General features: G+C 42.9%; 1 protein-coding gene across 1 annotated transcript in view; it reads right to left on the bottom strand.

Annotated features, from left to right (window-relative positions):
• FRS3 (fibroblast growth factor receptor substrate 3) overlaps window positions 1-17,552 on the bottom strand; it is a 43,121-nt gene extending 25,569 nt beyond the window's left edge. The window contains exons 1-3 of the mRNA XM_018576793.1: window positions 17,125-17,552; window positions 14,820-14,945; window positions 10,094-10,176 (exon numbers count right to left, since the gene is read on the bottom strand). Coding sequence (XP_018432295.1) covers window positions 10,094-10,153 — 60 coding nt within the window. The 5' untranslated portion in view covers window positions 10,154-10,176; window positions 14,820-14,945; window positions 17,125-17,552. The remainder of the gene's footprint in view (window positions 1-10,093; window positions 10,177-14,819; window positions 14,946-17,124) is intronic.
• Between the last annotated feature and the right edge of the window lie 8,692 nt (window positions 17,553-26,244).

Genomic DNA, 26,244 nt, shown 5'->3' with positions numbered 1-26,244 from the left:
AAGGCAAGTGGGGAAGGGGGGGGGGGAGGGTGCACAAACTGTCAGGTGCCCATATCTCTGTCTGTTTAATTACAGAAAGATTGTTCATAATATTACATAATTACTTAGTATTTGGGGTTGGGAAAAAAAGACACAGGTCCATCAAGTTCAAAGCTTTGTGTGAGTTGTGCGTGCGTATACGAGTCCCTGTGTGGTCTAGTATTTAAGAGCACCTGTACCCCTGTATGTTACGGTCTTTTAAGAAGGTATCTAATTGATTTTTGAACTAATCAATATTCTCTGCATATACCACTGCTTGTGGCAGAGTTCCAAAATGTACCCGCTATAACTGAAAAGAAACCCCTACACCCTTTGTGGATACATCTTTGCTCCATCAATTTTAGGTGGTGGCCTCTAGTCTTTATAGGGAGTTCACAGTAAAACGTTTACTGCTGATGTTGCCATCACCACTAAACTCTCTACAGCTCGAGGACATCCTTTCTGTGGACTGGTAACCAAAACTGAACCGCATACTCAAGATGAGGCCGAACCAGCGATCTGTAAAGTGGCAAAATGATTGCTTTGTCTCTACAGTACATTCCCTTTTTAATGTAACAGAGTACTCTGCTAGCTTTGTTTGCCGCAGCCTGGCATTGCGTGCTGTTATTCAATCTGTGATCAACTATGACCCTCAAATCTTTTTCCATTTCTGACTTCCCTAGTGGAGTACCAATTAATGTGTATTCTGCTTGCCTGTTTTTAACCCCAAAATGCATTACTTTACATTTATCAACATTAAACCTCCTCTGCCATATAGTTGCCCAGTCCCCCTTTTTATAATGTTGTAATGCCTAAGTCCGTGTCTATTACCCTCCCAATTTTAATATCATCTGCAAAACACAGAAACATGGCTATTAACACCCTCCCCAATATCCTTAATCAACAGGATAAATCGTATTGGGCCTAGTGCAGAAATGAATTCATGCCCAAGTATGCCAAAATTGTGATGACTAGGAGTCCCATGCTTCCAAAGGTGTTCAGAACAGTTTCTCACATAAGGTTTGCTTTTAGATGGTGTGTAAAATACTAATTAGGAGTATTGATCCGGTGATGCAAGTGGAGGATGAAATTGATTTGTCCCAGCTTTTGTTGTACTTGTCCAGGCATCCTCTATGCTCATACTTATATTGTATGGTAACAATCGTTATTAGTTTTCAACCAATATGTAAATGAGTAAAGAAAAAAAATGCATCCTAGTTTTGCCCACTAGTATTTTTCGCAGCACAAAGTGTCATACAGGAAGGTTCTAATCCCACTGCAGAGCCCATTTCATCATGCAGAAATTCTATAACTTGTTGCAAATATCTTGAATTTTTAGCCATGCCCACAAGATGTTAAAAAAAGTGCCTGGGACTTGCAAACTTGGACAAAATACGTTGGAGGGGCATATATTTAGATAGTTAGATTAATATAAGGTTAGTCCTGTGAACAATATATAATTGAGTGAACTTGTCAGAAGTTTTAATAGGAAATGTGTCTATGAACTTAAGAGCATCCTCCTTAGAACCCATATCAACCTCCCATGAGCTTTTACTATAAAATGCTGCCACCTGCGACAGTTAAGTGAGTAATTGTTGATATACAGTAAATTGAAGAGCTATTCGGTCAGTATTGGACTAGTAAGGATATCATAAAGAGGACATTCAGATAGTCCGGTCTGCATGTCAAATTTGAAAATAGGGAAACAGCATATGATTAGGAAGTTTAAAATCATTTTACACAATTGAAAACGGCATTTCACTTGTCATGGTCTATATTGTGTTCTAGATGGGCCATATTAATTTTAAACCAAAGTTTGACAGCGAAGCTTATTCAAGGAGGAACGCAGCTGATAATTCGCATTGAACTCTACATTTTCAGGGATTTAAGTAAAACATGATTTGTTATAGGTTTAACAATGATACCTTTGAAACCACAGGCTAGAAGAAGAAATGGTTAGGAAATTCAGTGGCTTTAGCCGCTGGAAGTAGATGCAAGATTCTGTCACAGTTGCAAGGCTATGTAATACAGTATAAATGAATATCAGGCACTGCAACCCCTCCCCTCATAAAAAATGGATACGTAGGACCCATGACCCCTTTCGTCTGGGGGCCTCAAGCCTTGGTCTGAAATTGCCTCCCCTTCCCTATTTCCAACTTCATGGAGACTCAGTTTACTCCTGATGAGGTCTCCAAGAAGTGTACCCTTTACCCATAGATTAACTAGGCCTACTGCTACCCAAGAGAAGGGCTATAAAATGTGAATGTGCTGGTATACATGCCCACTTGCCCTCCCATAGATTGCACCTGCTCACATACACCTGTTATGGGGAAAAGAATTGATATATAAAATCGACATGTTACAGGATTCTTTATTCCTAATACACCATGTATTCATGTGTGTGGAAAATTTAACAGGCCATCTATATGATCCCCAAGATAAATATGTATGTATATGGAGTCCCTGGGTCCTTTACGTGGATATATAGGCCTTTCAATCTATTGCATCTAATTTCATTTTTCTAAAACTTTTCACTTTGTCTTCTCTCCCCTAAGGCGCTTGTGACTTCCTTTTTGCTCTTATAGGGATGGTAGATTGGTCGAGTTCTCTAATGCAATTACCTGAATTGTGTTGTCAGCTCTTTACTACTGCAAAAAGTTTATATGTAATTTGCTGTGTTTTTTTGGGGCATGTATTATACTGGCCCACCTACTGTAATCTATGGTTCATAGTTTGCATTTCTCTCTTTGTTTATATACTTTTTAAAACTAAATAAACCTAAATAATGCTTTAAAAGAAAAAAAAAAAGTAGTAAGGAGTCTACACTTGTAAAATATTTGACAGGTATATACATTGGTAAGTGCTAGATTATTTACAAGATTTACAGAAGGATTATTTTCAACGAAGTTTATACAACTCATGACCCCCAGGGGTAACTTTTATCAAACTTGCACATTAGTTTTAATAATGTTTACAAGTGTATAGCGTTGGTCAACTAGTTTTTGAAGTGTATGATTGTCAGCATTCTCGGGAGTTGCATCATGGGCAAATTTGTGAGTTGCCTCTGCTATTGTAGCCAACATTTTCACTGTGGCAAAGTCGTTCTTGACATTAATTGCTGTAATGTCTTACACACATCTAATTAAAATGCCTCCCACACCACTTAAATGTCTGCACTATGAGCATTTCTCTGAAAATAGGAGTTTTATTCAGGCGACACATTGGGCTCTTCAGCAAGGAGAAAAGGCCAGAAAGAGTTAAGTCTCCAAATTGGGTGGGGTAGCCATAAATAACCAATTAAGTGTTACCTAACATGAGGAGTGATCAAAAAGGTTTCTAGGGAGATAAAGAACATCTTTGAGCATGGGACGAAATGGACCACTTAACAAAATCTCATCAATTCTTGAAATGGAGTCATAGGAGGATGAAAAGTATGAATAGAACTTGTTGATCATAGTACTGGTGACACCATGAGGCTTATTTACTAAAGGATTTGAGAATGTTCATACAATAAAATAAGTGAAGATATACTTTAATTCTCCAATCATAATCTCAAATCCTTTACTAAATCAGCCTCACTGCATCAACTAAGTTGACAGCTGATATCAGTTTACCAAAACCAGTGAGGTGGTTGGCTGGGGCCTCCCAGTTTGGAGGCTGTAGACAATCTTGTACCAATTTTAAGTCATCCAGCCCTCACAGATGGGTAGTCAGACATGAAGGTCGAGACTTCCTGGATAACTGACATACATTACAGAGGTGGGATATAAAATGCCAGTACAAAAGGTGGATTTGCGGGGGGAATACATACATACACACACACACACACACAATCTTCAGAAATGTTTCCATCTTTAATGTGACCTGTAATGCAAATCTATGAAATCTAGATGTGTGGCGTTTAGTACCCATGAGGGCCCGTATCTGTATACCCCCTGCCATTAAGTATGGGTGTACTATTGTGTGCTCTCGGCCTATAGTGACATATGCCTGTATGGTGGCCAACACTAGAGACTTTGCACTGGGAAACACGCTTGTGTAATTTACTACCTGGATTCAAGATGGAGCAAGTATATATAGCAGTATATGTATGCCCAGTGCAATCACTGTGCTCCATTAAGATGACAAGGGTGAGACTGTATCATGCTTGTAAGTTTATGTTGTGGCTGTAGGCTGGCTTAGTTTGGCATATGCCAGCAAAGATACCAGATTTCTATGCATCAGATTGTGTATGCATACCACACCATACACAGTTTTGAGTATCGTAAACCTAGTCCCCATGGACATACATAGTGTAGAATTTATGCCTACAATCCCATGTGCTAAGTAAGACAAGTTATGTATCTCTGGAACTGTTTGGTAATGGTTTACCACAGTCTGCATACAGATTGTATTATACAAGTCCCAAACTGACAAGAAATACTAGATTGAACCACTGTATGTACAGAATTACAAGCTGGATATCTCAGATTGTATATTCTGGATGAGTGCAAAAGAACAGTTTGTCACATGGTCTTGGACTATGGTTGCACAGTTTTCTTCTCATTGGACATTGTGTGATGTATTTGAGAAGTTCTCCCATAGAAATTTGTTTAAACATAATGGATACATACAATATTTTTTATGCACATGTGGGGGTTATATGTATGTATAATTCTAAGATATGTGTTTCTTTTGTTCTAGGAGGCGAATAGCTATATCCAAGCAGGGCCTGAGATAAGAATGGGATTTTCTTAATGATTTTAGGGGTGGGTATTATAAATATGACCAATAAATTTTTTTTCCACATTTATATATATACGGGGGGAGGGGGGAATTTATCAAAACTGGAGCAGACAAAATTTGCACTGCAACCACTCAGCTTCTATCTCTCATTTTCAAATCTCAACTGAAGAGAGATGCTGATTGGTTGCCATGGGCAACTGCTCCAGATTCTGTCTGCTCCAGTTTTTATAAATTCATCCCAGTATATAAATATTTGTATGTTTTTTTAAATTGTGTGACCATCCTGCAGAGTTCACAGATGTATATATAATGGAAACCTATAAGGAGAATTTGTATTGTTGATACGTTAACACATCATGCACTCTGAGTGTTTGGGCGCAAATGGTAGTAAAAACAAGATAATTAGAAACTAGGGATGCACAAATACAGAGTATTTGGGCGAGTACTCATACTCGTCCAAATGCTCCCATACCAGAACTTCCGGTCAGAGGGAGATTTCCTCTGACCAGCAGTGCCGCGAGGGAACATGGAGCCGGCTTCCCAGCCAATGAGCATAGAGTAATGACCCGCCTCCCTGATTGGCTCGGAAGCCGGCTTCCCAGCCTATCAGCATGGAGCCGCCTTCCCGGCTTATCAACAACGATCTAAGCCAACAGCCGGTTCAATGCTGTTTGGCTAGGAAGACGGCTTTGGCATTTATCATGGAGCCGGCTTCCCGGGCAATCAAAATGCCGGGCGACAGGAAGTACCGGTATCGGCAAGTACCGAAAGATATAGATCAGTACTTGTAACTGAAAAACTGGTATCTGTGCATCCATATTAGAAACCATATGATTGATAATGCATGGTAACAGAAAATTATTTTTGTTCTGGATCTAATCTTTGTTTGCTCTGTATTTATTTAAATCTATCTACTTTTTGAAGATATAATAAAAAAAAGGTAGATTAAATGTCTTACTTTATTTTAAAAACCTCTGACATTCCAAAGTAAAACAATTTAGGGGAAGCTCTCACATACAACTATTTCTATAACTGGACGGGCAGCAAGGGAGAAGCTCAATCTTCAAGAAAAGGGCATGGAATGGCACATTATACTAAGTGTAACAATAAAATAGCAAATAAGTATTTGAAGTATTTAAATGTACATGCTTCCATTACCTTCTGGCTCTATACATCTAAGCGAGTGGGAACCGTTTTACCAAACCAACAACAGAACCTATTTAACTGTTGAGGCTTTAAAAGAAAGAGTGATATCTATACAAGGGCGGTATATAAAGATGAACAGAGGTAAACAAAGAGATCGGTTTAACTAGGGCAGCAGCTAACGATTATTTTCATAATCGTTCTGTTGCCCGATTAATCGATTAGTTGCATTACAAAATCTCTCTCTCATAATGAGAATAATTGCCAACTATTCTTAATCGATTATATTGATTAGTTGTTGCAGCCCTAGGTTTAACGCTGTGCTACAGCAAGAGGCTACTAACCAGGTGTATAACACTGCATCGTCATTGCATCACTCTCAGTATACAATCAGTTCATCTTTCTTTACCTTCATATATAGATATTACTCCTTCCTTCTTTTCTGCAGATATTACCCCTTCCTTCTTTTTCAGCATCAACAGTTGAATAGTTTTGTTACATGGTTATGTTATTTCTTAGGTACCAAGCTTGCTTTGCCAGCAGGTGCAAAGCAAACTTGGTAGATGCTTACCATAATGTTATTAGTTCACATGCCCACGGTCCAAGTTGTCATGATACCAGTATAATCGAGCCAGCAACTGCTTAACATTGGTAGAATTGCCAGCTGTGAAGGAGTGTGAAGGAATCTGCAAAGTACTATCCAATGTAATACATTAGCATCAAACAGGCATGTCACTGGTAATAGTTTATTAAAAACAAAGTAAGACGCTTATGGGTAAAGCTAGCTGGTAGATAAGTAGATATACCAGTAGCATTCATTGGCCACTGAAGGTGGGTGTAAAAGGGGCCATAGACTTGTTAAGCAGGAAAGTGAGCAGGCGGGTTGAATAAAATGAAGAAAGGAAGGGGAAAAGGTAATTCAGTGTCTATGTTTCTATTAAAGATAAATTGAGAAGAAAAAGGTACCTAGTAACTCAGTTTCCAGGACAGCATATGAAAGAGGCTCCGCCCACCAGGAAACATCATCCATATAACAAAAGAGCATTTGAACCAAGTCACCTCAGTAAAAATATAAAGCCGAAGGAACTAACAAGAAAAAATAAAAAAAACTGTGAAATAACCTATATACCAGACCCAAGAGGTAAGGGTGGGAATCTGCACTCTCCTGTAAGATTCCTGGAAACAGAGTTACCAGGTACGTAACTCTGGTTTTCCCCAAGTCATCTTCCAGGACAGCATAGGAGAAGACAAGGGAGAACCAAACACTACTTAAGTTGGGAAGGACCACGACCTGCAAGACCTTATGGCTGAAAGCTTGGTCTTAGATGGAGAATACATTGATTCTGTAGTGTTTGACGAAAGTCTGGAAACTGGACCAAGTGACTGATTTGCAGATATGTTCAGGCGTAGCCCCAGCCTTATCGGCCCAAGGCCCTGGTGGAATGGGATATAGTATAAACTGGCAGGTTCAGATTTTTCAGGAAATCTTGTCTCCTGACAAAGCCCTGTAGTGGGAGGAGCAAAATGTGTAGACATGATTCCCTCAGCTGTCCACCTCCCGCTCATCATGTCTGAGAGATTGCTATTGAAAACTGCAACTGTTTCAGTCAAGGACACTATAAAAAGGTGCGAAGATGGCAAATTGAACAACGCTGTCCATGGATTTCTAAATGGCATATGAAAGAATTTACCATCTGATATCTGCAGTAGGTTCCATATGGGGGATTGTGAGTAGTGACATTATCACTGTGTGCGATCAGTAAAAACCTGTGTAAGAGCCGCTTTTATAAACTGCAATCGCACCTGTTATTAACACTGGAGTCTGTGTGGTCAACTGTGAATAACGTTAATGCTATTGTTTATGGTTAAAATTGGCATGCATATGGACTGCTTGGGTCAATCAGAGCAAAGTTTACGGATACAATGTGGCACTGAAAAAAAAAAGAAGCTGGATCTGGTTTAAGAATGATCTTGTCGGTAAAATAGTACAAAAATGTTCCGCAATGGATAGGGCATGAATGTCACTTATCCGTCTAGCCGAGACAATGGCTACTAACAACGCTGATTTGATAGTGAGATTTTTGTCAGAACACTCTGCTAGAGGTTCAACGGGTTTGTCAAATAAAGGTTAACTTTATTTGACAAACCCATACCCTTTGGGATTTCCTTTTCAGATACCATGCCGCCAGGTGGACAGCTCACACTTGCAGGTGGCATGCTGGTCCTTGTTGCAACAGGTTGGGTTTACCTGGTAGGATTCGGGATGCTCTGACACTTTAGTTGCGAAGAGTTGCAAATCAAGTCCTTCTTGGCAAGAATGGTACTATTAGAATCACCGAGGCTTTCTCCTTGATGACCTTCTCTATCGCTTTCGTTAATAAGCTGAAAGGGGAGAATGTGTATGCCAGGTGAAAGTTCCATGGGTGTGCAAAGGTGTCCAACCCCAAGCTGCCATGCTTTTCTTCCATAGAGAAGAACTGACTAAGTTCCTTGTTGATTCTTGTTGAAAATAAATCCACTTCCTGTTCCCCCCCACCATGTGGAGATCAGCTGGAAGGTTTGTTGATCCAGGGACCATTCTGATTGTCTAAGCTCTTTTCTGCTCTGAAATTTCACCTTATGGAGACCAAATTTAGTTTTCCTCTTAAGTGGATTGCAGTAATGGATAAAAGATTTGCTTACCAAACTGAAATCCTCTTTATGTGTGCAAGGAAAGAGCAACCACTTTTCTGGGTCTGCCAATTCGGCTTTGATAATTTCCTTCAAGAAGCACTCCAGGAAAAACTTTTATTAACCTTTGCGGTGGGGCTACCTCCGCACTGGAAGGGTTAACGGTTTGTTTTTGTCTAGGTGCTAAAACAAAAAAGGGAGGATGATATACTCACTTAAACTGCTGAGCTGGCTTGTTTTTAGACCGGCTCTTCCAGCCTCCTTTGCAGCGGTCTAAGGTCCCGTAAATCATGATGTTCTATACTTTCCAACACAGCACCCCCAAACACCTATTCCACCACATCACACTCATACACCTGTTCCGCACTGCACCTCCATACCCCTGTTCCACCACCGCACCCCGGCACACCTGTTCCACCACTGCATCCCTGCACCCCTATTCCACCACTGCACCCCCATACACCTATTCCACCACTATATCCCCGCACACCTGTTCCACACTGCAGCTCCGTCCACCACTGGCTTCAGAAGGTGGGCCCTCGATTGTCGGCGGGCCAGCGACGAGTGAGGGAGATCGCGTCAGGAAGTAGAGCAGCGGCGTGCGCGGCTTCAGCGTCCTGTGCGGTGGGCGTGGCTTACGCGGCCTGTGCCGTGGGCACGGCGGCTGCAGCGTGTGACGTGCGGCTCAGGCCGCATGTGGAGCCCGGAACAGCCCCGAACAGGCAAATCAATCGATAGCCGACGAATCGACGATCGAAAACGTTGCCAACGTTTTCAATCGTCGATTTTAATCGACTAAATCGATTCACTGTTGCAGCTCTAATACATTATGTATAGAAGTGAGGATGCTGAGGAACATTTCAATGCTGCAACATAGGAGACAGGCTTCAGTGACCAGAAAAGCAGGGAGCAGGCTCTGCACTTCGGGTGACTATAACTTTTTTTTAATATGTCGCCAAACACAGCACCAGAAAAAAATATGGCGCAGATAAGAAGCGCTTAAATTTGGCGCAGGAGTCAGCACAGGTCCAAAAAATGGGGCAGCATGTTTTAGAATTCGGCCCAGACATTTCTTCAGCTGCAGTAACCCCAGAATTCTGGCACAAACGCCATATTGAATTACCGTTTGTGAGAGCGGTTCTCCCTTGTCTGAGATTGGGCGGCTGCCATCCTTATGCTGAAGCCTAAATCTACCCAGCTTGGAACTTTCTTAGTTCTGCAGGGCAAGGAAAAAGTCCAATCTTTGAGTAAAAAAGATTTCTGTTCAAAAAGCCGATTCAGGATGAGTTACAAGGTATATGCAGAGCGGAGCTTCTATTGTGTGCGTATCACCACATTCTGCTCTAGGCCAGGCACCCCACCAAGCATCATTTTAAAATGGTGCTGTGGCCAAGTAGTGCCCAAACTAATTAAAGAAAAAGTAAATTCTTATATACTGGAACTCTCTGGCAAATCTACTTGCACTCAATTAAAACCCTAAAATTGCAGTCTACCATTATACTCACATATACCAAAGGATACAATGTCAGTAGCTTACTTTAAACTTGGTGGGGTGATTGTCTGGGAGTCCTTCTCGACAGCTGCAGCAGCTTCCCATGATATCAGTGCATTAGGTTCCCTCTGTAAGTCATAAAGAAAAATGTTTTCGTTTTACCTTCATAACATTGTATGAGATTTTCGCCAAAAATATTTTTATTTGGTTTTAGAACGGATAATAATAGTACAAAAGTAAATCAGTAGACAACGGACAAAATATAAGACAAACAGCATAGGCAGGCTAAGGTACATATACCATTGTATGAGATTGCTGTATACAAGACTCCATTAAGTTTATAATAGAATTTAACAATGAATTTTGAATTGTAACATGATCTAAAAGGACAAAGTCCAGTACGCTGTGTTTACAAATACCATGCGTCTACTTAAAAAGGAGAACTATGGGGTTAGGGCTTTTCCACATAGTTCTCCTAAGGGTAACGGGAGGACACAAACTAGCGTCCTCCCTTCACCCTAAGCTCAGTATACCCCGAGCTAGAGCTCGCGTTATACTGAGATGCCGCAGTATACCGCAAGCTGCAGCTCGCAGTATACTGAGACGCCGCAGCTGATACGGATCCCGATAATTATGTCTGGATCCGCCCAGCTGCGTGAGTGACAGCTGGCTCTGCCTATCTAGAGGCAGAGCCAGCTGTACCCGCCCCCTCTCCCGTCCGTTCCGCCAGTCAGCGCTGGAGGATCGGATCGGGGGGAATCCAGCCCCTCCCGTCACGGCAGAGAGCCGTGACAGGATCGAGAGGTGAGCGAACGCCGTTATGTGTTCCCTCACCTCCCGATCTACTGAGCCGACCTGTGACAGTCTCATTGTCACAGGTCGGCTAGAACTATGAGGTGAGTGAAAAGCACTCGCCTCATAGTTCTCCTTTAATCATGAACACAAGTATCCAGCCTCAACTGTAACTTTTAAGAAGCTGATCAGTGGAAGTTACACTAATGCTGTATGTAATGTGAGGGGTGAATCAATAGTCCATTGGGGAACAAGGAAGGAGGTTTTTTTTTTATTGGAGTTGTGTTTGGAGGTTATAGTGTGTTTGTGTTTTTTTCCCCAGAGTTTCAAGTGTGAGGTAGAGTGATAATGAACCGGAAGACAACTGTAACATATTAAAAGGAGACCTATGGGGTTAGGGCTTTTCCCAATAGTTCTCCTTAGTGTAACTCGAGGACACAAACTAACGCCCTCCCGTCACCCTAAGCTAAGTATACCGCGAGCTACAGCTCGCGGTATACTGAGACGCCGCAGCGGATCCTGACATCGATGTCGAGATCCGCCCAGCTGCGTGAGTAGCAGCTGGCTCTGCCTATCTAGAGGCAGAGCCAGCTGTACCCGCCCCCTCCCCCGTCCGTTCCGCCAGTCAGCGCTGGCGGATCGGAGCGAGGAATCCAGCCCCTCCCCTGTCACGGCAGAGAGCCGTGACAGGATCGAGAAGTGAGCGAACACCGGCATGTGTGCGCTCACTTCCCGATCTACTGAGCCGACCTGTGACAGTCTCATTGTCACAGGTCGGCTAGAAATATGAGGAGAGTGAAAAGCACTCACCTCATAGTTCTCCTTTAATGAATTTCCCAAATGGATCGGAAAATCTGCTAATTGCAACAAGCACAAATGACAAGAGAAACTCTTTTGTTTAGAGTTATTGCCATTTTTTTATTGTTAGCAGATGCTTACAGAGCCAGCCAGAATTGGGCTTATGCCAGTATTTAAATATTCAGTGCTAAAAAAAATTATAACTGTAAAGGCTTGCTTATGAAAGATTTATATTTGCACCCTTAGTTAGCCTTACATATTTTCAGCTCAACTTTTGTGAGTCAGTGAGAGGTCACCTACTGTCTAACAGTTGCTTTTCTATCAGCAACAAAATACAAGCTGACTTTCACCTGCTGAGAATGTCTTAAATACCAGAGCAGCATATTTATATACAGAGCATCACATTTTATCTGATGTTGTTATGCAGCCAAGGCCAAAAATAAAAATTCTTACAAAACCAGTTATCATAGCTTCTCCTTAAAAGGAGAATTATGAGGCGAGTGATTTTCACTCAGCCTCATATGGGAGTGGGCGGGTACAGCTGGCTCTGCCTCTAGATAGGCAGAGCCAGCTGTCACTCACGCAGCTGGGTGGATCCAGACAGCATTGTCGGGATCCGTTCCGGCTGCCGCGTCTCAGGATACCGCAAGCTACTGAGCTTTGGGTGACGGGAGGACGCTAGTTTGTGTCCTCCCGTTAACCTTAGGAGAACTATGGGGAAAAGCACTGACCATGAACACTATAAATTATTTTACTGAACCTTGGGGTATGTGCATATGGTACCTTACATACACCATTTATGTCTAGCCATACAGTATATACCTATACATCTCTTATAAGGCCTCTTGTTTAGGTCAGTCACATTTGACATTTAACATTCTCTCTTTTTTCTCCTATGTGGTCTCCTAAGTGTGTCACAGCCATATTGTGTCATTGTCTTACACTTTGAATGTACACTAAAAATGTTAGTTACACTCAACCTCTAAAACTGTCCAAAATACCAACGGATTCCCGTATAATTTCAGAAGTACAGAATAAGACTTATGGAGCAATAAAGAATGCCCTATTCTATTTAAGTCCCACTCGTTTTCTTGAGGCATCACAACCGTAAAATATTGTACTGCCAACTCTGGCTGACAGAAGCCATTAAGATCTGTTCCATCATGTTCCCTAGTTTATAATTGGCAATATGTACGCACACAATATAGGTAAATCAAGAGCTAATAGAACTGATGGTGTAAATATAGCACGCAGGTGGCTTTGCACACAGCAGTAATGGTGAAGTGATTGCTACCCATCTAGTAATGGCCAAATTTAGCATGCATGTGGGTAGGTTTGTAGTTTGACTTCCATGATCTGTTTATGGTTTGCAAGTAATACTTACAGGTCCCCTACAGATTTTGTAAGTTTATCCACTTGACCAGTATACAGCAAACTAATATTTGGGCACTACATGCCTGGGAGTATAACCTGAAATGGCTGTGGTATTATTGGAGCCCTCTTAATCAACTATGGATGGCAGGTGCAAGGGGTATCAGCACATAAAGCATGAGCCTCCAAAATGTAAAGAAATTAGAGGTGCACCAAAATGGAATTTTCTCGCTGAAATAGAAAATTGTCAGGCTAAAACTCGGAAAAAAAAAAAAAAAAAACTTTAAAAAAAATGTTATTTGTATTTATTTATTTTACTTTACCGGCGGGGGCTCTGGAGAAATATCAGGGGTGTAAACAGACCCCTGATATTACGCTTTTGAAAGAGATAAAGATACTGAGAACACAGCGTCCTAAATCTCTCTTTCTGCAGCCTCTGTTATGAATGAACACGGAGCCTCCATACCGATCGCTCCTGTGCATTCATAAATTGTGGATATCGTATGAGTTACTATGTCCACAATCATAAATGAACAGGAAGTGATGTAGAGCACTTCCTCTTCATCTATAATTGGGGACACAGTAAACACTCATCACTGAGCGCTTGTACGCCGCTCTCCATTCTGGCAGAAACACTGAACTCCAACTGCAGCTTTTCCAATTGGAAGCTGCTCCCTCAGTGGCTTAAACACCACAGAATCTTAATCACTAGCTGAGAGCTGCAACAAATCGGCACCTCTGGTTCAGACAGAGAGCAACAACACTGGAAAGGAAAATCCCCAACAAGCGAATCCCTTGTATGATTAAGGCCTTATAGTCCTTTTTGGGTGCTAGATACCATTACTAACCCTAGTAATCCACTTTGCAGGAAGGCACATGTAAGGGCAGCCTTGCCTGGCTTCCTTAGCACCCCCACAAGATGAGTTTTTACTGCGAGGGCATAACTCTTCTTCAGAGTCATATTACCAGTTTCTTACCTCTCTTAGGCACTCTATTGGCATGATCTCTGTATTGAAGTTCTAAAGCCTCCAAAAGTTCTCCCTGATGGATTTTTTAAAATTCATTTATAATGAAACAAATGCAGCAAAAAAGTTGGAAAAAAACCCCGAAAGGTTGATAGGAAGACCCAGAATTCCAAAGCAAGCAGGGAGTACGAGAGCAAGATCTCGCAAGCTTGAATGCCACTGACATAAAACAGGACTTAGGGCTAGTTCACACCAAGCGCGTTTCAGGAGCAGAGCAGTTACAGACCGGATCAAAACTGTGTCCAATGTATTCCAATGGTATTTGGGGCTCTAGTTCACACTGCAGCGTTCAGTTCCAGAGCATGTAAAAAAACTGCAGCAAGCCCTATTGTACCTGCTTTGGAACGCATGCAAACGCATAAAAAATGCATGCAAACACCATGGAATGCACTGAAAGCCCATTTTAAACAAAAAGAAAATTATAAAAAATATATTTTTGCAGAAACGGCCCTGAATGCGTCTAAAACCCTGCAAAAAAACGCGGCAAAACACACTGCACTGCGTGTGCAGAAACTCAAGCAGATCTAGTCTGCATTTGGTGTGAACAAGCCCTTAGACAACTGAAAAAGAGTGAAACTGTTGCACATACCAGATTTTTTTTTTTAGTGCTGGCTTCAAAATTAAAGATAAAACTTGATGGCTATTTTCCGTTGCCCCATTTGCATTGGTCACCTCAATGCAAGTGGGAACCTAAAAATGATACAAATATCGGACACAATAAGGATAAAAAGTGTAGAAAACTATGCTGCGTAACTCCCTTCCTGGTAATCAAAAGTGACATTTACCTTGATGTTGCCATGGGTGAAGAATCTTCTTTGCGTGTTTAGGGTCTACAGGTCCCAGCTACAAGTCTCATTATTTGCTTGATGACCTGGATCCAGCGAGGCCAGAGTGGACTACATGATAAACATCTGCCCATGAAGCATATGTCAAGAAAAAAAAAACACCAATCAATAACACTTAATGCATTCCTACAAAACTACAAGTTCTACCAAATCTTCAGTAGAATCATTTGATGACCTGGATTCAGTAGGGCCATAGATATCTACATCATAAACATCCCTCCATAAAGCACATTGCAAGAAAAACAAAAAACACTAATTTCTAAACTACAAGTTCTTCCAAATCTTCAGTAGAATCATTTGATGACCTGGATCCAGTAGGTCCACAGATATCTACATCAACATCCCTTCATAAAGCACATTGCAAGGGGGGGGGGGAACTAATTTCTAAAATACAAGTTCTACCAAATCTACAGATCCCAGCTACAAGTATTATCTCTATGCTTGAGGACATGGATCCAGCGGGGCAACAGAGGGCTGTATGATAAACATCTGTCCAAAAATAAAACCTTGCATAACACTCAATGCATTCATAAACTACAAGCGCTACCAAATCCACTGTAAGCATCATCTCTTTACTTAAAGTGACATTAAACCCTCAGATTTTTTAACATAAAACAATACTGTAATGTGTGCCTTACTGTAATCCATGGTTGTTTCCCTTCTCTTTGCTGCTCTTCCTTTTAAATTGGTATCTGTTCTCATGCTCTGCAGAACTTCTGTTTTGCAGCAGACTGCCTTGTCTCTGGAATGGCTACATGGTGTCTGTGTGTAGGTTTGCAACCTGAGCCAGCACTACAGGAAGAGGCAGTCTGCTGCAAATGTAAGTTCTCCCCAAGCATGAGAAGACATGAGGATTTAAAAAGGAAGAGCAGCAAAGAGAAGGGAAACAACCATGGATTACAGTAAGGCACACATTACAGTATTGTTTTATGTTAAAAAATCTGAGGGTTTAATGTCACTTTAACTACCTCCGGGCCGGCCGTAGTAAAAAAACGGCCGGCCAGGAGCTCTCTCGATCTGAGCGGGCGTCTCTAGACGTCCCCTCAGACACACCGCCTTGCGCGTGCCGTCAGGTGCGAGCGGGAAATGGCCGGTATTTAAAAACGGGCAGCGATGCCCGTTAATATACATGCGATCCGCCGCCGCGTTAAAATTTTAAGTTACACATAAAAAATAATGAAAGAAAAAATTTTTTTTTAACGTACCCACCCATACATACACGCATGCAAACATGCGTCGGGGGCGTGCAAATTCAGTCAAAGTATCGCAGCGCTGAATACCGAAAAATGGCCTGGCCAGGAAGGGGGTCTAAACACCTGGTCTTGAAGTGGTTAATGACCCAGATCCAGAGATATCTGTCCATGAAGCACACAGCAAAGAGGAGAGAAAAAAAGCTCATCAATGCAATGCTCAATTACAAGTTCCATCAAATCAACAGGCACCAGCTACAAGTATCAACTCTCTGCTTGATGACCCAGATCCTGCAAGTCCACAGATTTCTAAATATTTGTTCATGTAGCATATATCAAGGGGGAGGGGGGGGAATACACTCATTAATAACACCTGATGGATACTTAAAATAGAAGTTCTACCAAATCTGTAGGTCCTGGCTACAAGAATCTCTTTACTTGATGTTCAAGATCCAGCAGGACCACATGACAGACTACTGTCATCAGAAACACTTAATGGATCCTAAACTACAGTTTCTTCCACATCTACGGGTCCTGGCTACAAGTATCAACTCTTTGCTTGATGACCTGGATCCAGCAGGGCCACAGAGGTTTACATGATAAACATCTGTTCAACAAATCAACAGCAAAAAAAAAAAAAAAACACTCATGGATAACACTTAACGGATCCTTAAGCTACAAGCTCTACCAAGCCTAAGATTCAAGTGCATGTGCTTCGGTAGAACAGTATTTATTTTCACGTTCCCATCTCACTGCTGACATGGCAAGGAAAAAATATGCAGATAGGATAACTGTGTCTATAGAATATTTACAAGGATTTGCCAACACAGCTGCTGTGAATGGTGCTTCTACCTTCTGCTGCTCTCCAAGCTGGAGAAGGCTTGGTGGCCCCTGGCGAGCTAAGGGATGTGATCCGTACATATAAGAGATCCCATTTTGGCTGTGTGCATCTATACATACATATCAGTTGCAGTGACATCAGACACTGCTGTATAGGATGCTGCGTACGTGCACTGACACATGATGAAAGCACAAGCCTGCCTGACGATTCTCACCCTGTATCCACGCATCCATACATGTCTGCTCCTGTCATTAGCAGCATTGCGGCCGCCGCGGCCCCTTCCCCGGCGGCCCTCCCCTCTCACCCACAGCCGTCATGTAGCCGCTTCCACCCCGGTCACATTCACATCGCAGCCCCGGGCAGCGCAGGCCTCCCCGTCGAGGTCAGAGGTCACAGACGGAGGATCAACGACAGAGGCTCGGGATAGAGCGGCTCCACCTGGAGGACCAGCCGGCAGAGGCTGCAGTGATGTCAGTTTCCCGGTGCTCACACCTCCGCTCTGACGTCACGAAGATTCTGGATGCTAATTCATGCATGGCTAGATGTATGGGCGCAGGTCATTGTATATACAATTATATGACGGCCCAATAAAACACGTAGCCATTGGTTGCCATGAGAAATCGACAGCTGTAAGAAATGGCCTTGGGGGTGATGGCTTGGTGGAGATCCTCCACATCTTCTGGAAGTCATCATTGTAATTTTTATTATTAAACATCACCTAGGAAGGGTGCTGTAACTAGTAACTGGAAATGATCTTGGGTCCCTATTATTTCGTAGAACGATGATGTTTAATAGTCCACTGCCAAGGCAGGGGATTCCCTGACAACTGGGTTGCCAAGGGGAGGCTGTGTATACAGTTCATGTACAGTCTAAAAGTTAAAAAAAAAACTTATTTTTAAATATCAAGGATAACAAACACAATGGTGTGAATGTAATAAAACTAGAGCCAACAGAATCTGGAACAGCTGTACACAGTAACCAATCAGCTTCTAGCTTTCAATATCAAGTTTTAACGGAACAAGCTGAAGCTGGAAGCTGATTGGTTACCAGTTTTAGTGACTTCCCCCCAGAAGTGGTTGCCGCTTCGGCTTGTTCTGTAAGGCCTGATTCACACCTAGGTGACAGCGTATTTGCACATAGAAATGTGCTTTTTTTTTCTGCACGTTTTTCCATTATGAGCAGATTGTGACACATCAATGTAAATGGAAAAAATGCGTGCAAACGCGCATAAAAACTGATTGCACCGCATGTTTCCTATTGACTCTATGGGGAGCTTGTGTACTTTTTTATAGGCATTTTGCATATTGCAACAAAATGCTCAGGTGTGAACAGCGGCCACAAGAATGAATGGGATTTTTTTTGGGGGGGGGGGGCTTTTTGTTGCACTGAATCAGCTGTGACAATACGCTCAGTGTGAACCAGGCCCTGGGGCAGGTTCACACCATTTTCCAGACCAGATCTGATCCAGAAAATGGTGTGAGCCTGCCTACAGTTCCAGTGCATTTCAGACCAGACAAAATGAGCCATGCAGTATTTTTCTGGTCTGGTCTGGAACAAACTGGACTGCGCTGATGTGAACAGAGGCCAGGAATATCATAGGGATACAATAGGATGCATTTTGGGTCCGGAAACAATCTGGTCTGGTCTGGAGATGATCTGGATGTGGTGTGAATGGGCCCTTAAAGGGGTTTTAAACCCTCCGGGTTTTTTTGCCTATATCTACTGCTAGCAAGCAGTAGATATAGACAAGAAGTTTAAAAAAAAATAAAACCAATTTAACTAGGTTTAAACTTACCTTGTTATCGCTGCACGCTCCCGCGCCGAGAATCAGGAACTGCTCGTACGGCCGCAAAGGATCTTGGGGCGGGGCATGCGCAGTTCCGATTCTTGGCCGGGAGACAAGCAGAGACGCAAGGTAAGTCTATGGACGCTTGCACTAGCATGCAGACACCGCTGGATCGGAGGGACAGAGCAGTCAGCGCTGGATCGGAGAGCCGCCGCACCGCTGGAGGGACAGATGAAAACATCAGGAAGGAAGAAGAAGATCGGAATAAGAGACATCATTTAAGGTAAGTGCTAACATTAACATGGAGGGGGGGGACATTTTTTTGACTTTAATGTCACTTTAAGCTTTGAAAATGAAAGCTGATTGGTTACTCTGCACAGCTGTTCCAGATTCTGACTGTTCCAGTTTTAGTAAATTCCCCCCAGAATCTGAAGCCGATGTGCAGAGTAACCAATCAGCTTCTAGCTTCAGATTGTTCTGCTAAGCTTTGAAAATGAAATCTAGAAGCTGATTGGTTACTCTGCACAGCTCTTCCAGATTCTGACTGTTCCAGTTTTAGTAAATTCCCCCCAGAATCCAAAGCCGATGTGCAGAGTAACAAATCAGCTTCCAGCTTCAGATTGTTCTGCTAAGCTTTGAAAATGAAATCTAGAAGCTGATTCATTATTATGCACTGCAGCTCCAGATTTTGTCTGTTCCAATCTTAGTAAACTCCACTCAATGGATTGTTTGGTTTACACAGAAAACAATAGCACTTGTTATTATATTTGTTTACATTGCAGTGATATTTTACCTGTGCTGTTTACAAATACACTGGAATAGAACTGGCAACAGGTTCTAGAGCCCAACGCCCTGCTGCATTTTTGTTTTGGAGTCTTTCAGGACTAGTGTTATATTATTAAATATATACATATGTTATATATTTCCATGTGATTGCCATGTATTCCCAATAACTTGCATTTTTACCGCATTTTTCTTGCATTATGCATTGCATATTGCATTACGCATTTTTTTATTGCACAATGAAGGTGAAATAAAGTATAGGTTGCTATAGCATGGTGCCTTGTTGTTATGTGCTAAAATGCATTTTTCATGCCCTCCCGTCGGAGTCTATAGATCAGCCGTCACTAAATGGCGGACTGGTCCAGATACGACCGCGTGGCGGTTCTTTCCAGACCACAATTGCTGACCTTCACTGGGTCATGGCAGCCTGACAGTGGATACACCAGTCTCCGAGGCCGATGCATCCACTGCCAGCCATAACCCAGCACAGGCCCCCTGCTCCACTTCAGTCATTGGTTGCCAAGTCCACTAGCAACCAATGACATCAGGCAGGGCTGTCCTATAGGTGCGTACAGATAGCCCTGCTGTACCAGGCCTGGTCCCCCCCACCTGCCCCTTTATGATAGCCAAAGTTAAGTGAATTTTTTTTTCATAAAGTGATAAGTAAAGAATAATTTTAAAAAATTAAAAGCAACCGTGCCACCCCTGCCATCTGATTTGAATGAACACATGTGTGTGCAAGGCATGCAGAGTGAGTTCTAATAACAAAGAAAAGAAAAACAAAACACACACCAGCAGCTGTACGTTCGAAATGCATCCCAAATGGCGGACCGCCGTGCGGACACGGTCTGAGTGACCATTCTGTTCCGGACCGTGTTTCGGACCCCAGCTCGATGAAAATTGTATTCACTGGGCCTCTTTAGATCTACCAAAACTGCAATAGGTCCTACCTAATCTATCCAATCAGTCAGGTTCTTGCACTATATGGTTGTTGGTAGATCTAAAAGTGATTGTCCAATCAGATTGTAACATGTGGTACCCTTATGCAGCTAAAACCCCCCTATGTTGCACCAGAAGAAGCACCTGCAACATTTTCCAAGTCGCACTGAAGCACAACGCATAGGTGTGAATGGGTCCCTTAGAGAACAATGAGATTCCCTTTGTCATGCATTGCCACGCAACAGCTGAAGTGCTATAAATCCCACAGGTGTACACAGGAGGTGAGACTGGATTCACACTTTCTTTTTGCATTTTTATGCGCTTTTTTTTTGCATTAACAATCATGCCGTTTCATGCATTGCCATTGTCATCAGTCAGCTTTATAACATGCGTCCATGCATCAGAAAACAGACAAAGCATAGTTGACAATTGTCCCGGTTCCTAAGGGACATTGCTGGGACATGAGACACTGTCCTTTAGTGCCGGCTTTCCGCAGGCTGTCCAGGATCCAGGACACTATGCAGAGTGGTAGTGGGGTGTCGGATGCTGAAACAGTTTCTGCCTTCCAGCACTGTAACTATACGGCATTAACTGTTAGGAAGAATTATCTCCTGCCCAGCAGTCACAGTGTAGTTCCAGCTTCAGAAAAGAGGCAGAGAAACAGTGCAGGAGCGGATTAGAAGGTAAGTGACCACTGTACACCAATGCTTATTCTTGGTCCCACTGACAAAATGGATATGGGTATTATGTGTCTGGGGTCACACCTTCATGCTGAGGAAGGCTTCTGAGGGTTTAACAAGCTTCTTACTCCAGACTTTGCTGAGAAACAAGTTCTCTTAATAATGATAATACTGTCAAGAGTTGGTCCAAAGAGGTGTTGTCCCTCGAAGACCATGCAGGTCAGGCACTCTTTAGATGCCCGTGTTGGTTTTATGTTTCATGCAGTGCACGTTATCCCTTGTCTGAAACGGACAGCCTTACAGGATTGGAAGAAGTATTTCTGGGTCAGAGGGGGGACTCTACTTGGTGCTGGTCTGTGTCTTTTCTTTGAATTTGTTGTACTCTATAGATGCAGGGTCTGCAGACCAGCACTTTAACTTAAGCGCTCTACGCATGTGTATTGACAAAGACCAATACAGGAAACAATCCATCCACATGGCTTTAGCCATCTTCTTCACACACTCTATCACTAAAGAGCTTTAGCGAAAAGATGTGTTTTAAGGGATTTTTGACTACTGGTTGCCATGGTTTGACTAATTAAAGTTACAGCCAGAATAGCCACAATGGCAGGACCCACCAGTGAGAACTGAGTTTGAAAGAGGGTTTCCAACCACTGATCAGTGGGATCCTTAAATGCAATAACACCCTCCACTTCCCTAGTGGTTTCCCTGTTAAGAAGGGCCACAGATAGATCAACAGAGGGAGTAGATCACTGACAAAATCCTTTCCAAAGGGAAACAAGTCCAGTAAGCATTTGGGGGGTATCGGTGGCATGTTGGGGTATTTCCAATCCCCACAGATGAATTCCTCAAAAGGCGGGTGAATTGGGAAGGTCCTTGCAGCTGTGAGGGCACTGAAAGACCTGAGAATGGGGATAGAAGGCTGATCCTCCCATTTTAGAGTAGTATACACCGTATTAATAATAAGAGCCAAAATGGTCTCTTTTTACTCTAGTGTAGTAGCAGAAGACTGATACTTCTCAAGTATAATCTCATCAGGACAAGATTTAAGCGACTCAGAATCGGATATAGCCACTGTGACCAATGGTTCAGAAGCCACTAAGGCCATGGGAAGATTATAGCCTCAAGCCTCATGTGAAAGAGGCCTTAAACTTCAGGGCGGGGGATAACAGGATTCCAGATTGCAGATGTCAGCACCTTCAGAAGTCACTGAAAAAAACATCCACGGAACTGTTAGTGGAATGTGAGCTGGGGTCACCCGTTGCAGCAGGACTGACCCCTCTGTGTCTAGAAACAGACATGTTGTGACTGCGTAGCGGTAAGACAACTTACACTCAAGGTACGAGACGAGGCTTCAGGTACTTATGAAACCTAGACAGCTGGTAGCAGCAGGACAGAGAGAGTGGGAAAAAGAGCACGGTGCGCACATGCAGGACGCTTCACCCAGTAGATGAGCCATTAGTCCCTCAGTGTTAAACCCTTCAAACGCAGTGCGCCTCTTCATATGGCAGTTGTATGGTTAATGTCATTTCATTGTTATTGCTGTGTATTGCCATAGTTAAAGGAAAGTTATGGGGAGAGTGAAATACACTCATCCCCATAATTAGAGCCGACACGTGACACTGAAGCTGTCACAGGTCGCTCTACTGATCGGTAACTGAGCAATCACATACCGCTGATCACTAAGTTCCCGATCTTCTCCCTGCAGAGAGCAGTGACTGTCAGTCACCGGTCCAAGCAGGGATTCCCTGCGCTGATAGGAGGAACGGACAGGGAGGGGTCAATCAGGCAGTGGGGTGGATCCCGACAATATTGTCAGGGTCGGTCCTGGCTGCAGCACAGCTCTGTGCTGTCATCATATAATGGGCAATAGCCTGCTAAATGCTGAATTTTGGATCACAGGAGAACATTAGTAGATGTCCTCCCGTGACCCTAAAGAGAACTATGGCAAAAAAAGATTGGGCCATAGTTCTCTTTTAATGTTTGGTGTGCTGCCATCTTGTGGTTACTCCCTATTTATTACACCTATTTCCCCTGTGTTCCTCCCTTTGTATGATGTAACACCTCCATTTCAACAATTGGAGTCAGAAGAGAACACCTGTTAAGGTGACAATGACACCTGTATAAGGGAAAAACTCACCTCACTTTGAGATTTCCGTTTATTTTCCACTGCATCCCGGGCATAGGAAATAAAGGGAAATCTCCCTAGCAGGGGACAGGTACAGTAGTAATGAACTTTGAACCCAGTTTGCCTGTGTTCACCGAAGTCCATTTAAAACTGTGACTGACACCCCCCAGCCCAATAAGTAGTAGCACTTGCGGCAGGGGTATTCCCCACCCCCTTTGAATGCGCCAGCCGCAACTGATTGGGGCGAGACGGGGAGGCACAGTTTAGAGCAGGTTTCTGCAAAATCAGGTGAACTGCACCAAGCACAAGTTCATCGCTAGTCACAGATAGCAAAAAAAAACAAACCTGACAGGGTATTTAACCCTTCCCTATTCTATCCACTGGCAGAAAGAAATTAGCTATACACATACAGGACACATTAAGCAATTGTTTACAATTAATGCAGTGACCCATAATTCAAAGGAGGATAACTAGTGACCTGTTATTACAGAATCAGAGGGGTCATTGCACTGTAGTAATGTGAATGTTCTGCTCTGTTGAACTGAGTACAACAGGATAAACTGTAGAGAGTACAAATACTTAACTAATCTTAACTAGAGCTAATAGGAACCGACAGGCTCACACGTTAATATAAACCAAAGACAAACTTGCATAAAGTAGTAACTGCTCACCTTCTGGAAGGGAAATCACTACTGCAATAAAGGATAGTTCAGTCTTGTTTTCAGTAGATTAAACACTGTATGTAAAAAATACATGTCTGTTTTTTAAATGTAGTAATATATACTTAGGGGGCGGAAACAGTGTATGCAAATGTAAGCAAAATATACTATCTTTGCAGCATGTTTTTTTCTTTGGAAAAGTGGATTGAAACATTTTGACCGAATACTCTTTGTTCTAAATTATTCATGCAGAAATGAAGCTGGCCGCAAGTTATAATCTGGGCAAACTCCTTTAGATTTCCTGACAGCTATTTAGTGTGAGGGGCTAGCTAAACAATCCATTCAATTTATATCCAACAAGGAATGACCTTGTACTAGTCTGTAAATCTTAGGCCCAATTTGTACTAACCTGCACACAATTGTCTGCAGGTAATTGCAGCATATATGATTATATGCAAATGTCTGCCGGCGCAATCAGTTGCCATTGCTTTGTACAGCACTTCCTACCCACAGCTGTTCGCATAAGTCTCAAGGAGCAATTCCAATGGGCCCCACACACTAAAATGATGCATTCACCACCACACCCCCTCCTGCCCCAGAACGCAGGGAGGCTTGCTCTATACGATCCAGTGCATTCCAGCCACTAAATGTGCGGAACACACTGGAGAGCGTGTGAACCGGTCCTAAAGGAGAATGTACAATCAGACTGTGGACAGTTTATGCCCAGTGGACTTGGCACCTGCCCACACTGCCAAAAGCACTAAAACCTGGTTCAATGACTGTGACTTCTCTTTCTCATCAGAAGCTCCCCTCACACCAGGAGCCCCCTTTTCACATCAGAAGCCACTCTGCCATATCAGGGTTCCCTTTTTCACATTAGAGTTTGCCTTCATTTCATGAGCCCCCTTCATATCAGATGCCTCCTTCATATCATAGTGCTCTGCGTTCCCCCATTCACATCAAAGTCCTACCATCACATCAGGAGCCTCCTTCATATCAGAGTCCTACAATCACATCATTAGCCTCCTTCACATCAGAGTCTTCAGTTCCCCTTTCACATCAGGAGCCCCTATCACATCAGAAGCCCCTATCACATCAGAAGCCCCCTTCATATCACAGTCCTCAGTCCCCCCTTCACATTAGAGTCTTACCATCACATCAGAAGCCACAGATGTGGCGGAATGGCAGAGGGTGGGAGGTGGATCAGTCCTGGATGGAGGCAAACTTCTGTCCTCTTCTGAATGAATCCCAACCTCCTTGGATTAGTGTAATTTGTCTTCATGGTGCTGGAAAGACAAGACACTGTGCAAAAAGTTAACAAAGTTCCCCTGAGGAAGCTAAAAGGCACCCCAAGGTTCCGAGGTACCCTGGTTTAGAAAGGCCACTCCAAATACTCGTGGATGGAATAACAAAGGCATGGCCAAAAAATGCACCAGTTTCTATATGCCTGCTTCCATGAGTGCTTCCTGTGACAAATTAATAAAAGTCCATTGAGAGATCCCACCGCACCAAGATACCCCAAACTTTAAGGGGGGTGCTGTAGTGGCCGCAGTTAGCCCAGCCAAGTATTCAACTTATAAGACAAATGGTCACCAGCACTCCAAATGTTTCTTCGGAACCAAATCCTTTTATTAGGTGTAACAGGTCATATCACTATGTCAAACAATGTTTTGGAACCAGTCCGGTCCCTTCATCAGGCAAACAAATTGTGGACCTCATTAATGATTTTGAAAAGTGCAATTAGGTCCCTTCTTAAGCGCCTCTTTTCTAAGCAGAACACCTCTATCCTGACATTCTGTGTCACCCATTGCTATTACCAATCAGACCCTTTATTGTGTGTGTCCAGCACATTCTGCAAAAGGTTCATCCTCGTCCTCATTTTGCACCTGTCAGTAATTTTCCTTGAAAATGTGTCCTGCTATATGTCACCACATATACAGGGGTGACCTGTGTTATACCACACCAGATCAACTTAGGTCACCACTAGGACACATAAAAAAAAAAAAAAAATTCTGTTTGCTCTGTTCACACCTCAATGCGGGCATGATAGGTGGTGGACTGCACCGTGGAAAAAGGCTGCATTTTTTTGGAAGGATACTGGATGCACACCACGCTCCTGAGCGGGGTCCTGAATAAAGTGTACACATTTTACACTACCAAAAAAGTTAACAAAAATTGTAAAAATGTAAACGGTGACAGCTCCTCACTGCTGGAGCTGCCGCAATGCACTTGCTAAGGGGTAGGCAACTCTGGCTCTCCAGCTGTGCTTTAACTACAAATTCTTACATGCTTCTGCCTCTGGGAGTCATGCCTGTAAGGACTCATTCACGCGAATAAGGGCCCTTTCACACTAGCCTGT

Source organism: Nanorana parkeri, unplaced genomic scaffold, assembly GCF_000935625.1.
Source record: "Nanorana parkeri isolate BGI_ZX_2015 unplaced genomic scaffold, ASM93562v1 scaffold77, whole genome shotgun sequence".
NCBI lineage: Eukaryota > Metazoa > Chordata > Amphibia > Anura > Dicroglossidae > Nanorana > Nanorana parkeri.
The sequence above is the reverse complement of the archived record's forward strand: the minus strand, read 5'-3'. Positions and strand labels throughout refer to the sequence as shown.